Source organism: Lachancea thermotolerans (genome assembly GCF_000142805.1).
Source record: "Lachancea thermotolerans CBS 6340 chromosome F complete sequence".
Classification (NCBI taxonomy): Eukaryota; Fungi; Ascomycota; class Saccharomycetes; order Saccharomycetales; family Saccharomycetaceae; genus Lachancea; species Lachancea thermotolerans.
Window position 1 is genome coordinate 1016672 of NC_013082.1, and position 14102 is coordinate 1030773.

General features: G+C 44.1%; 5 protein-coding genes and 3 non-coding genes across 8 annotated transcripts; 1 reads left to right on the plus strand and 7 right to left on the minus strand.

Annotated features, from left to right (window-relative positions):
- Positions 1 to 23: 23 nt before the first annotated feature.
- Positions 24 to 1076, plus strand: RPC40 (DNA-directed RNA polymerase core subunit RPC40; the record flags this gene model as incomplete). The annotated part of the gene is made up of 1 exon (XM_002554676.1): positions 24 to 1076. The coding sequence occupies one exon, from the start codon at positions 24 to 26 to the stop codon at positions 1074 to 1076; it is 1053 nt and encodes a 350-aa protein (XP_002554722.1).
- Positions 1077 to 1191: 115 nt separating this feature from the next.
- GLD1 (Gld1p) lies at positions 1192 to 2088 on the minus strand (the record flags this gene model as incomplete). The annotated part of the gene is made up of 1 exon (XM_002554677.1): positions 1192 to 2088. One exon carries the CDS (start codon positions 2086 to 2088, stop codon positions 1192 to 1194), a length of 897 nt encoding a protein of 298 aa, XP_002554723.1.
- A 267-nt stretch (positions 2089 to 2355) lies between these two features.
- On the minus strand, positions 2356 to 6021 carry UTP22 (rRNA-processing protein UTP22; the record flags this gene model as incomplete). Its single annotated transcript, XM_002554678.1, has 1 exon — positions 2356 to 6021. The coding sequence occupies one exon, from the start codon at positions 6019 to 6021 to the stop codon at positions 2356 to 2358; it is 3666 nt and encodes a 1221-aa protein (XP_002554724.1).
- Positions 6022 to 6266: 245 nt separating this feature from the next.
- KLTH0F12122r lies at positions 6267 to 6338 on the minus strand. The gene has a single exon. It is a non-coding gene; the product is annotated as a tRNA-Thr (tRNA).
- A 561-nt stretch (positions 6339 to 6899) lies between these two features.
- Positions 6900 to 9431, minus strand: NNF2 (Nnf2p; the record flags this gene model as incomplete). Its single annotated transcript, XM_002554679.1, has 1 exon — positions 6900 to 9431. The coding sequence occupies one exon, from the start codon at positions 9429 to 9431 to the stop codon at positions 6900 to 6902; it is 2532 nt and encodes an 843-aa protein (XP_002554725.1).
- A 396-nt stretch (positions 9432 to 9827) lies between these two features.
- KLTH0F12166r lies at positions 9828 to 9913 on the minus strand. Its single transcript is given in 2 exon segments — positions 9828 to 9863; positions 9875 to 9913. It is a non-coding gene; the product is annotated as a tRNA-Tyr (tRNA).
- Positions 9914 to 10963: 1050 nt separating this feature from the next.
- On the minus strand, positions 10964 to 11048 carry KLTH0F12188r. Its single transcript has one exon. It is a non-coding gene; the product is annotated as a tRNA-Leu (tRNA).
- A 384-nt stretch (positions 11049 to 11432) lies between these two features.
- CTT1 (catalase T) lies at positions 11433 to 13100 on the minus strand (the record flags this gene model as incomplete). The annotated part of the gene is made up of 1 exon (XM_002554680.1): positions 11433 to 13100. One exon carries the CDS (start codon positions 13098 to 13100, stop codon positions 11433 to 11435), a length of 1668 nt encoding a protein of 555 aa, XP_002554726.1.
- Between the last annotated feature and the right edge of the window lie 1002 nt (positions 13101 to 14102).

Below are 14102 nucleotides of genomic sequence, written 5' to 3' on the forward strand. Positions count from 1 at the left end.
AAAAATTTTAAGAAGGCGATGAGATGAGCACACGATCAATAGGAAGGCAGCGCATCCATTATACAAACACAATGTCCAATATTGTCGGTATCGAGTACAACCGAGTGACAAACACAACATCAACAGATTTTCCCGGGTTCGAAAAAGACCAAGACGCAGCGTGGAACTTGGAGCGTTTCAAAAACACATTCGATGTCAATATTACTTCTCTAGATGACAGAGAGGCCAACTTTGACTTGGTGAATGTCGATGCCTCTATCGCCAATGCGTTCCGTCGTATAATGATTGCGGAGGTTCCATCTGTTGCGGCAGAGTATGTTTACTTTTTTAACAACACCTCAGTGATCCAAGATGAGGTACTGGCGCACAGAATTGGCTTAACTCCTTTGAAGGTGGACCCCGACATGTTGTCCTGGGTTGACACCTCTGTACCAGAAGCGGAAAGGTTCACAGACGAGAACACTATTGTGCTTACATTAAACGTGAGGTGCACCAGAAACCCAGATGCCCCAAAAGACTGCACAGACCCAAAAATACTGTACCGCAACGCCCACATTTACGCCCGCGACTTGAAGTTTGAACCTCAAGGAAAACAAAGGGAGACTTTTGCCAAGAACCCTGTGGTTCCAGCCGATCCTGACATCCTGCTTGCCAAGCTGAGACCTGGTCAAGAAATCTCTCTCAGAGCCCACTGCGTCCTTGGAATTGGGAGCGATCATGCCAAGTTTTCCCCTGTTTCTACTGCTTCGTACAGGCTAATGCCTCATATCAACATTACCCAACCAATCACTGGTGAGTCTGCCCAGCGATTTGCCAAGTGTTTCTCCCCAGGCGTGATCGGCATAAACGACAATGGGGAAGCCTTCGTAAAGGACGCAAGACACGACACTGTTTCCAGAGAAGTCCTTAGACATGAGGAATTCGAGGGCAAAGTCAAACTCGGACGTGTCAAGAACCATTTTATTTTCAATGTCGAGAGCGCCGGTGCAATGACTCCGGAGGAAATCTTCTTTAAGAGTGTCCGGATCCTCAAGAACAAAGCGGAATACTTGAAAAACTGCCCCATCGCTCAATGAGGGAAGACAGGGCTTATGCATTTTTGTATAAAAAAGGAGCATGTACATTACTTGTAGTACCTCAATGGAATGAAGTCAACGTAAAAACGTCACTCGGCCTTCTGAACTTCTTTCCTCAAACAGCTTCACTGCCTGTTGGGCGAGAAAAAGGCCGGGCATACCTTTCTTGCAGGATGTGGTCAAACACTTTCATAGGGTCGACGGTAGTTGCCAGCACATTTCCGCCGTAGCCCCCATATTCAATGTCATTTTCTCTAACAGCATCGGAGTCTTCTGACGTGAAAGCATCTATAGGCGGTTTGGCCAGGTTATAACACGTCAAAAGATAAAGGCCAAACTGACAGATAAATATAAGCACTTCCAAAAAGAGTAAACCAAGATTTTCTCGAAAGTTGCTGGATGACACTCGTTCGCCGATGAACTGAATGAATATTCGGCCTCTAAGCTCACCGCCTACTAAGCCGTTATGATTGTTGAAGGGAGACGGCACGTCACTAAGGCCTTTTTCGTTCAATCTGTACTCCCCAACTTTTGCCTGGAAATCGATTGGCCAAATGATAGACAGCATAATCAGGATGAAATTGACTGTAAAGGAACAATGGAAAAGAATCCATCGTATGTTATGGCGCAGCCTATCAGATATGTCTTCGGTCTCAACTTCTGTCTCATGCTCAATGGCTGGTTGATCGGAGGGGGTGAATGTTCCAGGGATTCGCGTGCCGCTGCGGTTAATTGTCTGTGGCACACTGGCGCCATTATCCCTTCTGAGCCCTGGAATTGTCCTGCTTTGGGCAGAAAAAGTAAGCCGCCTTAATTGAAATTCAGAAGGATAAGGGCTGGTGAGTAAAGACTGAATGCAAAGCCTCAATATGAGCGTCAATGTTGAGGACCCAAACTTTAAGTAGTGCAAAACAATAACTGCATAACCCAAGAAGCTGACTTGATTAACCAAATCATCTTGAAGTTGCTTTCTCCTTCGCTTATATACTTCGGGTATTAGTTGATGGGGCATTAGTATACGTGGGGTAGGGCCTGTAACCTTCTAACTTGATACCCGAAATGACGCGCGGGGAACTTGATAATTTGTTAAACTTCGTCTGCATTGTTTTTGTTGGGATATCATGTGATATAGATTAATGAAACGTTTCACAAACTCAGCATAGTAAATTGCGGACCTTCTGTTCAACTCAGTTCAGCTAATGAAGACCTGCAAAAACCTTTATTAGTTCGCTGTGCTAAATTCTTATATTATACATTTCCCTGTTCCTAGACAATTAAACTAGTTTAATCTAAAATCGGTTATTAGTTCTTTCCCAAAAGCTGCGATCTCATTGAAAATAGCTTCCTTGTTCAAAATAACTTGTTCGTTATCTACAGGTCTGACATTTGCGTCCATATTCACCCTGAACTTTTGAGGGGATTTGAAAGTAGGTTTGATTAATCCGGTAATGACGTTCCGGTCACCCTTTTCTCCGCCATTGACACCTGGGTAGCGATGACTAGAGAAAATTATGCTGTTTCTGTATTTCATATTGAGATATTTCACAAGTTGGAAAGATGGGTCCATTTTTTCGCTCATGTTTGATAAATCTGCAGGGAACGAGTTCTGTGGTTGTTCTAAGTTTTTGAATTCTGCAGCACCCAAGACACCTGATGACACCTTCAAAGGTGTTGGCATCATGAGCTCCACTACAAAATCATAGTCCTTTAAAGCGGGAGTGAATAGTAAGTCCACGGTTTGCTTGTTTAGGCCATGAGTCCGGATGAGATTTATGGCCACCTTGGCGAGAGCCGTTAGTCTGGTTGCGATAGGGAGAGGGATGTTTCTCGTGTACAAAATTCCGCTAGGGTCATTCTTAGACGCAACGAAAAACTGTACGTTCATTCCCTGAGGATCGCTCTTTCTCAGAGATGCAAAGTTGCTCTGAATGCCTTTCATTTGAGGAATAGTAAAATTGTCTCTGAGGCTATCAGCAACCTTTGAATCAAGTTCGATGCCGTTAGAAAAATTCATGTCGTTACCAACATCGGGTTCGTCGGGCTTTGCGAGATCCAAAATCAAAGGATCTTCCCTCCAGTTCCATTGACTCAGGAACTTCAGAACCTTCAAGAAGCCATTTTCCACAGATCCTGGAACCAAAAACGGCGCGCACTCGACAAACGGTTTCATCGCCAGTAACTCAACTAATTCCTCAGGAATATGTGAGAACAGTAGGTGGCAGTCCAACCATCTCTTGAAAAGCCTGACTACAGGTGGGTAGAAAGGATAGCTATGGGCAAGGTTCTCCAGAGTGCGATTGTGCCTTATTGATGTAATGTATTTTGAAGTGAATTTTAAAAACACTTTCTCAAGCTCCGGTTTAAGTTCGTTTCTGGCATTACTGATTGCTCTTAAGTACAGAACCTCATCACGTTCTGTTAAAACCCTGAACTTAAAGCCGTACCCCTCTGGAGTGAGGACATTAAGTGTTACAATCTCAAGATTGTAAGGAATGGACTCGTCCCTGGCAAAAAAAGTTTTATACTTCGCGTCTGAGAAAACTAATCCTTCTTGAATTTTGAGTAAAAATGCAGTCTTGGCCTTTTCGAGAGATGTTATTTCATCTGGCCACTTTTGAGATGATTCGAACTCTAGGATAACATCTTGTAAAAAGTCGGGATTGGAATAGGCATAAGGGACAGGCTGGCAAGTCGAAGTATACCTAAAGGCAGGGCCCACTGGCAAAATAGACTTAATAGAAAGGGGCAGCTCCAATTTGAACATGGTTTTGTGCAGGAGGTCAAAGGACTTCCTCATATTATAGTAGCTCCCAAGGTTGAGCACTGAAATGCTTGTACTCGCGGGCAAATTAGGCAATGGAATCAGCTCCTGGAATTGCTTTGAAATATTATCCGAAACCTTGACGTTCTCTGCTAAATGCAATTTGAAAATGTAGCTTAAAATTTGTGAGATGACAGGCTCAGAAGACGATGTATTCCATACGCAACAGTGAGTAATTGAGCCATCTTTGAAACGACGAAGAGAAGCTTTTTTCCCCCAAAAATTCTTGAAAATTATTGCTTCAGAGTTAAACTCCTCAGAATTCACTGGTCCCTTAATAACCAGTTTTTCACACTCACTTGGATTCACAATTATGTGAATTCTAATATTCAAAGTACTCGCGTGGCTACTTGGCTTCCTCTTACTGATCGAGAAATAAGTTTTGAAGTTAACGAGTTCAACTTCGAGAATCTTTATTCTATCGCCTAGTGCGATGTTGGCGACATTCGAGATCTTGTTGACCAGGAAGTTTTCAAAGCTAACGAATTTAATCTTTTCGGTAGGGCCAAACTTTTCTAGTAACAAGGATTGTGTAGGTATTTCCAATTCGAACGTCATGTCGTATTTGATATCTTGCAACTTGTTTAAATTGGTTAAAAAAATATTCGCGAATTGATCTTTGACCACATCATTTAACAAACTAAAGGTCTCACAAGCGAAAAGCCGTAACGCTTGGTATGATGTTACCGACATCTTAGTCAGAATGTTGACTTTAGTTGTTTTGTCAAAAATTGTGGGCGTCTGAAATCCCTCAGTGACGTATCTCGAGGTTGGCAGGTTGGTGGCTGTACTTAAATCGGAATAAAACTGCAAGTGACCCTCTGAACACAAATCCATGGTAGCCAGATACTTCATCACACCTTTAAAAAGTTGGTAGGATGAAAATCCATGCAATAATATCTTGTTCCCGTTGATGCCACCACCGCATAGCAAAGCGCTCAGCAAGGTTGCAAATTCAAAACCGCCGAACCCACCGAGCCCCCCGCTATGAGAAGATTTTGAAGAGAAGCCTCTCTGCTTAAGCCACAACTTGCCAAGCATGCAGGCGTCTTTGAAAGCTTCAGTTTGCTTTTTTGTCTTGTACAGAAATTTCAAGTAGTGTTCATGCGTCGAGGACGAAAGCACGCTAAAGTTGTAAAGAGGCGTTGAAGTGTCCTTATCTTCTTGCACTCTTATGCAGTTTTTGTTCGGCAGAAGCTTCTTAATTTCGAAGAAGTTGTAAGGGAAGCCCACTATAATGTTGATCGAGAAATTTGTCTTGTAAAAGTTGTATTCGGAAGATCCGCCAGGCTTGCACTGAATTTTGAGAATAGGACATAGGGGGTCTCTGTTGAGGAGGTCGTAACTCAGCTGCAGAAACTCCGTCAAATTTTCCTTGCCAAGGATCACTGACAAATGATGTGTGAAGTACGCCAAGTACACGCTTCTTTTGTGTATGCACCGGAAGTTCAAGAAGTCCTTTTTCTCCAAAAGCTCCTCGGGCATTGTAAGAAGAACATCGATAGAGGAGCCCTGGGGGTCATACGTCGCGGACTTGAGGGCAAAAGATCCAATGAGTGACACATCAGGCGTCTTGAAGTTAAATTTGTATTGCACTGAAGGGGCTGGCTTGGGATCTGAAAAGGGCACGGACACAATCTTGCCTTTGAAGTACGCGTCTACGCCTGAAAGAGTAGTCTCTTCCCACTCTGGAACTTTCTGAATTGTGTCATAAAGCTTGTGTAGAAACTTCTCGACTTTCAATATGTGAGAATCTTTGAGCTTAATCTGCTGTAAAAGTTCATCAATCTGCAGCTTGAAGATGTTAGACTTGAAAAGCTCCGCAGTGGCCCTCGCGACTTGAACATCTTGGGCGTTTACTTTTCCCAAACCGCGAGTGTTCTTGCCGGCGTCCTTTCCCTCATCCTCGCTCTCTACCTCTTCTTCCTCATCTTCCTCCTCTCCACTAACACCTTCATCCCCTGGCCCTCTCTCGACAACGCTTTCTTCACTGGATTCACTGTCTATTTCCTCGCCATTTTCAATTGCTTGGATTAGGGCCTTTTTGTGTATGGAAGCTCCTTTGGAGTGCAGCTGATCCTCTTTGTCGATAGTTTCAGACGCGGTTCTCTTCAAAGGAGCCATAATATTCCGACAAATACCTCGCTGACGTCTCGATCCAAAAGAGAATGCTCTGAGTTCACTAGAGCCTCTCTCGTGTGTCGACTAACAGGTCGTATCTTCCTGATGCCCAACTAGTTCAACCTTCAAGCTTGATGGCCCATCATTTCATCACACTCAAAAAGAAAATTTTTCAGCTGCAGAAGAATTGAGTCCTCCCGTCGTACGAATCGAGAGAGTCCAATACAGCAACGGTTTACAAAAATTTATGCCACCTGCCAGAATTGAACTAGCGACCTTTGCATTACAAGTGCAACGCTCTACCACTAAGCTAAGGAGGCGTGTATGAATATTCTCACTTGTTTATTGGTACATGTCGCATTATCAAAAATCCAAGCTATTGTTTAAAGTTATTGGTCTTATATGTTGAAAGGCTCTTTACCGCGCCTTTAAAAAGGTTCTCAAAACGTCACTTGGTTTTTGCAAGTTTTATGATTAGTTCACCTTCTTTTGAGTTTCTTAGCTTACTAAGCGCGTTATAATTGTTAATATCATGACCCTAGACACCCGATCATACAATGGCTGAGAAGGGGGTCGGAAACCACGTACATCGAGCAATATCATCTTGAGCGAGGCAATTTCATGTTTTGAGAAACTGCAGCGCCATCGTAACAACCATTAAAAGGCTTATGGAACCACAGCATCCTTGCCAGTCTCAAGCGACGCTCATGAAAAAAAAAAAAAAACAAACAAAAAACAAAAAAACAAAAGAACAGCATCATTATGGCGTTCTTTGTGTCCATATAAACAATCGATAATCGTGAACTACATCCGTTCAATTGAACTGGCATATACTTAAATAGCGGCGAAGCCTATCTATGCTGAAGTCGCGTCACTATTACCTAGAAGTTTCGCACCAAGTTGTGCATAGCCTCATTCTCCCCTTCAAGCCTACTGATGTCTTGCTCTAACCCTTTGTTTTTCAGCTCAATTTCATTGGCTTCCACAACACGCAGTTCTTCCCGGCGCTCTCGATCCTGTTTTCTCTGTTGCAAGAATTGCGCCTTCAAATTCTCCATGTCTTCTGTACATTGAGTAACCTCCTTCTTCAACTTTTCTTGCTTCATGCTAACCTTATCACGTTTGGACTTGAGCTGCGTGAGCTCTTGCTCAAGCTTTGACAGCTTAGTCGAATACTCCTCTAATTCTATTTCGAGCGTAGTTTGCAGCTTCCCATACTCCATTTGATTACGCAAGTGTCTATCCTTCTGTTGGAGGTGTTCTCTTTCAACCTGCTGTTCTTGTTCAAGCAGGTCTTTGAGCTCGTCTTCAAGTTTTGTAAGTTGTGTTTCACTTTGTTGTAGTACAGTTTTCAAGTTGTCCATTTTAAAAGCACTTTTTCCGTCTTGACTAGCGTTTTGAGATATCTTAGATTTAAGATGGTCGATTTGCTGCCTTAAAGAAGCCAGCTTTTTGGAAGCTTCCTTCTTGGTTTTCTTCAGTTTCGCGCGCTCTTCAGCCAAGTTGGTATTTGTTGTCAGCACGGAGTGCTTGAGTGTCAAAAGGGGAGATAGAAACTTCCGATGGTAATACGATGGAAAACTGAAATCCAACGGATCCTTGCTCTCACCATTCTTATTGCAAGTCCGGACCATTAAATCTGCGATCAGATAGTCTTCTTCGTTGAAGCGATTGACGAACTGTATGTCATAAGAGCACGAAGGCACAAGCCCGCTAACGACTGTGTATTCCTCGCCAAGCTTCTCTGAAGTTATAGCAGAAAGAACTTGTGACCATATGACACCGTTAACCAAAACAATAAGTTCTCCTTCGAACAAGTTCGTAATATGGAAAGTGATTTGGGTGGGTCCTGTATTATAGATGCAAACTCTGTACTCAGGAGCCTGCTTATGAGGTACGAGATGCAGTTGGTTATAATCGTCTGCAGCAGGCGCTATCAACATCATGCAATCAGTAGAATCTGGACCAGTAAAAACACTGCTATTGAGTACAGTGTTCGAAGAAGTTGGGGTAATAGTTTGGGCTTCGGTAGCAACTGGCGCCGACGTCGAAGCGGCATCAGTTTCGCCACGTACTTGCTTTCTTTCTAGAGTCATCGTCTTGATGGTAGTGAATATTGACCACAACGGAGGAATCAGGTGCCGATTTTTCCATTTAAAAAGCTGCATTATGAAATTTTCCAGGTTCGCTGTTGAAATAAAGTAAGCATCTAGGTTCCTGCCGCTGGGCGCCTTTGATTCGGAGTCCAAATGCACTTCGAAAAAGTGATTTGTGTATGGTATTTCGCCAGGTTCTGAATTGGATTGACTTGTGACATTCGTGGTCACAGTTTGTTGATTACTTTCAGAGGGCGAGTTTATGGAAAGCTCTGAAATTGTGAACTCTTTGACAAAACTGGAAAATTTAGCCTTGTGGCCATTTGTGTTGGGATTGGATAAAAGTGGTGGCCCGCTGGAATTTCCTGGATGTAGACAAGAACTTGATCCCGAGGCACTTGGCAACGGCGAAGACCCATAGAGTGCAGTACTTTGGGAATTATTTGGGCTCATTGACGTAGATTTGGGAGGACCTGACGAAGTCTGTGCCTTGGATGCAGCTCGGAAATAATATGGGTTTGTCATGCTTTTGAAAAACTGCGAGAAGACAATGTGAACAGACGCGAAGTAGCAGCAAATCCTTACGTATCTCCTAGACCACTTCACTATCCGCGATGCATTTGAAAACATGCAGTCAATGATGGCATAACCACTTGTAAAGACAGGCCATCCCTGGAGAGGTGAGCTCGGTAGGGTCTGCATGGGCAGAAATTGAAGATTCAAAAGCGAAGAAACTCTATGATAGAAGTTCAATGACAAGCCATAGAGGATAGAGCAAGATGTAGCATAGCTCAGACAATCTCTTGGATCATTAATCAACGATGATGCTATGATTGACATAGCCAAATTTTCAATGGGCCTTGCAAAATACTGACCCGCGTAGATTTTAAGTATGCTGGCTACCACAATTTCTAAAACAAAAAGTGGTGAAATTGTTGAAAGCCTAGTACTTGTGTTTTGTCCACCCGTCGATTTCTCATCCTGTTGCTGCTGAAGCTGTTGGCGGTCAGTGCTTTGATCCTGGTCAGCCAGTTGTTGCTGTGACTTAGCTGTAGATCCTGTCCTGCAGTCTGTGCGCTTCTGTGCGCTATCAAGCAGCTCTGGCGAGCAGTCTTTAGACAAAAAGATCTTGATGAAACACGTTGCCAGAAAGAACCTGGACCTAGTTGTGACGATGAAAATAGAGAGGAGGCATAGCGATGCAAAATGGTTAAAACTTAAGAACACCACAAGTAATGCTAGGGTATCCTTGAAGTGGTGTTCCTGGATGAACCTGATGGACTGATCAATCTGTGGTTTCTCTTTCTTCCTCGGCATCGGCAACTAAATTGTGGAGAGACGAGGAGGATTTGAAGATTGAACCTATGGCAAACAGCTGTACTTTAAGTGCCGTCTCTAGTCCAGCACCTGGAACTATCAAATAGATCGGGTGTATCCAAGAACTCTGTTTATACTAGAACCAAAGATGTATGTATTCCTGAGATATATTCAGTTTTATTTTTCATCAAAACCGCCGTTGAGTTTTTCGCCTGGGCAATAGTTCTGGAACTATATATAACGGAAACGAGTTTGACAAAGACCGAAATAAGGAGACAACCACGAGCGTAGCTACAATAGGATATCGACGTCCCTGGACAGTAGTGTAACTTTTAAATTGCCAATTCACCGTCTTCTCGATTTCAAAAAAAAAAGTTTCTGAGTACCAATAAAAATTCTCCCGGGGGCGATTCGAACGCCCGATATCAAGATTTCTGATTAAATTACAGTCTTGCGCCTTAAACCAACTTGGCCACCGAGAGGAGATGATATCCACTTAACAAAACTATAGGGTTATATCAAGCGTTACAAAAGTCTTTCGTTAAGAGAGCCGGGAAAAACAATGGGTGCGATCCAAATGTCGGTATCTGGCAGGAATAATAAGCCAAGATGCCTGCTCTTCGGCTTTGCGTGCATTTTTCTTGATTAGCCTTAATGTTTTATTGACGCGCTTCTTAACATGGGCGTTCTAAAATATTACAATAATGATTGCAGAACTGTGCGATTATATAGCTTCATGAAATTCAAGGACGATGGTCAAATAAAACCTGGCTCCTTGAGCTTTTATCTGCTTTCTTGGTGAACTGCGCTTCATTTATCATCAAGGTTTCAAATAGCTTCTCACTGACATTGGGTTTTGGTGCCCTAATGAATAGAGAAGAGAGGATATGAAGCTGCGGCAAGCTAATGTAAATTAGCACCAAACGGCGCACGACTTAACATTCTATGCGTGCTCCTAAAGCCGGCAGGCACTTCGAAACGACATTGGACTCATTTTTAAAGCCCGACAACAGTCAGTATAAATCAAAAATAGACCATAGCGGCACTTAGCAAGTCTTCTTAAAAACCCTAACAACACTTCAAAAATCAGCCTTAAAAGACTTATATTGAAATCTTTATGTTGCGCTCTCGCCACAGTTGTTTCATTCTCGATTGTATCTTCAATCTCCCGTTACTTTCTTTGAGACTTAGCACTAGTACATGAACGAACCGAAATTCGTCCTGTACTAAGAACGAAGCAGACTCTGGTTCAAGCCTTGTAAATGCGCACTTAAATTGTATATTTGTTATTAATTGGGGAATAAACCAGCTCGGTCTCGAGCATCTATTTATTGTAGAATAACAAATATTGATAGGGAATTTTGTATCCACAGAATTCGTGTTTATTTAGTTATGACGTGTTGCGAGATCTAGTAGGGACTTTGGTGGTTCCTGTATGTTGTATGCTAAGTGATGGGCTACTACAACCATGCCTAGTCTAAGTGCACGGGGCCCAGTTTTGGAGATTGTATTCAAAGTACGAAAAAAAATCATGGTGGATGCGAGGTTCGAACTCGCGCGGACAACCGTCCAACAGATCTTAAGTCTGCCGCCTTAGACCAACTCGGCCAACCCACCCTTAATGTCCGAAGTGTTCGAACTTGACTCTAAATCACCAATGGAGGTTCCTGAGCTTGCCATTGATCAAGAAGACATCGGCGTAACATAACTGCAACAGTACAAAATATTCTACGTCCATTATAAGCCAGTCGTGAGGTATTAGAAGGAGTCGCTCAATAAAACTCCGAGGCAACCTCTATTATTTCATTTGTTTTTTCAACGCTCTGTGATCTGGCTTCCAGTCGTTTGTTCTGTTGGCTAATTATTTCAAGTTTATGACAAGTCTGCAAACATATTACTGAACACACTGAAATTACATGAGTTGAACCTGACATAGACTGAAAATTATTATATCTAAAAAAGTCAGAGCGGCCGTTACCTATAATAAATACGCACTTCTATTCAAAATGCAGAAGCAAGAGACGCCGACTGGTGAGCATATTCTTCGAAAGACACAGGCTCGTACTTGATACCAAGGCCCTTAGCAATGGCGGAGCCCAAGTCCTGGTTCAACAAGCCAAAATATTGAGGAACCCTAGACTTGACTATGTCATCCGAAATTTTGGTGGCGTGGCCGACAACGTTTTCAATGAACCTTTTCTTCGCACCGGCGTCATAAACTTTCTCGTACAAGGCTCTTGGTTGCTCAAGATCAAGTGGAGAGCACCCGGTAACCCACTGGTACTCATTGATCTTGCCATCCACAATTTCGTTGTGCTTCTTGTAGTCTTCCTGCTGCTGCACAGCGGCCTTGGAAGTTTCATCCAAGACAACACCAGTATATTTGGAGTGCGACCTCTTGTCGGAAAGCAGATTTTTGAACTGAACCCTCTCCTTGTAATGAGTGGAGATGTAGTTTGGATAAGAGTTCTGGTTGTAAATGCAGCCCGGTCCATCTCTTTGGAAGTTGCCCATGAGGAAAGGACATCCGGAAGAGCCTGGGGCGCTTGGACACATGTTCCTTGGGCTGTTCACTGGCAACTGAGTGTAGTTGGCACCCAATCTGTGGCGTTGAGTGTCTGGGTACGAAAACAGTCTTGACTGCAAAACATTGTCGTTAGATGGCTCAATGCCTGGAACGCAGGTGTTACTTGGACTGAAGGCAATCTGTTCAATCTCCTCAAAGTAATTGTCCACGTTCTCGGTCAAAGTAATCTTTCCGAACTTACGCAGAGGGAACTCCTTGTGGGGCCAGATCTTGGTCAAATCGTTGATTGAGTACCTGAAGTTCTCAGCCTGAGCAGGAGTCATGGTCTGGACATAACAAGTGTAGGTTGGGCGCTCGCCTGACTCCAATCTGTCGAAAAGCTTTCTAGTGTTGTAGTCAGGGTTAGCGCCACTGAGCTCAGCCGCCTGCTGGTCGGTTAAGGTTTTGAAACCTTCATCGGGTCTGACGTGAATTTGCACGTATGTTAGCTCGCCCTTTTCGTTGAAGAACTTGAACGTGTGGCCCGAGTACCCGCTCATTTGGGCCCAATCCGCTGGCGTGCCTCTGTCGCCAAACATGTAGGTGATCTGATGAATTGACTCCAAATTCTGCGTCAAGTAATCCCAGTACATCGTACTGTCGTTGCCGTGGTTCAAGTGGGAACGAGGGTCTCTCTTTTGAGTGTGAATGAAGTGAGGGAACTTGTTCGCGTCACGGATGAAGAAAACGGGAGTGTTGTTGAACACCCAGTCGTGGTTGCCCCACTCGGTATAAAACTTAACTGAAAAACCACGAGGGTCTCTGGCAGTGTCGGGAGTACCAGACTCACCGCCCACGGTTGAAAAGCGCACTACACCAGGACATTTGTAGCCTGGCTTTTGGTATGGTGCCGCGAAAGTGATGTCGGACAACGAGTCTGTCAGTTCGAATTCCAGACGGCAGCCACCACCCTTGGCGTGGACGACACGCTCAGGAACACGCTCACGGTCGAAGTGTGCTATACTCTCAATCAGGTGAACGTCCTGCAGGAGGATTGGACCGTCTGGACGCGAGACCTGGGATCCGTAGGGGTGGTGAGAGTAAGGAATGCCGTTGGCGAGGGCGTAAACCTGTTGGCCGGTGCTGTCTTTTTTTTCAATCATTGTTAAAAATGTGGTTGCTGTTGTCGCTGTGGCCTTCTTAAAGATGAACTAGCGATTGGCCTATCGAAACCTAATCGCCAGGAACTTCGCTCTCAGGCCGCGCTTTATATTCTAACTTCCATAGCAATCTTTCTGGCTGGGCATGCAAAATCTTTGTAAGCATAGCGCTTCTGGCCGCTATAACCCCATTTCAAAAGTCAGCATTATGGTCCGCAAACTCCGATACAAACTCGTATACTGGCGGGGCCTTTGCTTTATTAATTAGCTTTTGCTGTTTACCCAAAACTTACCTGCCACTCCCTCTTTCGATGACGTAAGTCTTGGAGATTTGCAAGCGCAGACGCACGAACTAAGGGGACACGCGTGCATCTTGTTTTGAAATTTCGTTCTAAAAATCAAAACAGGAGCCATAACTATGAACGACAGGGTAAGCAGTGAATTTGGGCGTGGCGGCGGGAGCACGGAACGTAGTGTTGGTGAACGACGTTGGGTCGAAATCGGGATCCGGGTTTCCCGCAGGCATGTGAGAACACTGTAAGTTGTTGGCGTGTCCAATCGTTTAACTTCACAGTGCGCTAACGATTAGGGCTTGTTTAGCACGTTGGAAACAGCGAAGGACGGTGGCGATACACTAAGCTATGCCGCGCCTTTACGAGCGGACGCGCAGCAGATGTGCCGCATACAAACAACCAAAGTTTCCGGGATAGTATTCCGCTAAGCGCGCTTGCAGGCTCGTGCAGTTGTGGCGAGATGCTCAACCCCCAGCAGTGCTGCGCTTATGAGCAGTATTAATGAGTAGTATTTTGTTTTCTGGGTGTCTAGCTCACGGGCGTTCCAAGGTTTTTTTTTGATAGGTGGGCAGAATGTACATCCCCAAGCGATAATGCCGGGTCTTTTATAATGAAAAGTGTAAAATAGCCGCCAACCCTAAAAAGTGCTTGATTTGCCAGACACTCGGTGGAAGACCGAGGGCTGAACGCGGCCCGTAAACTCCACTGTTGA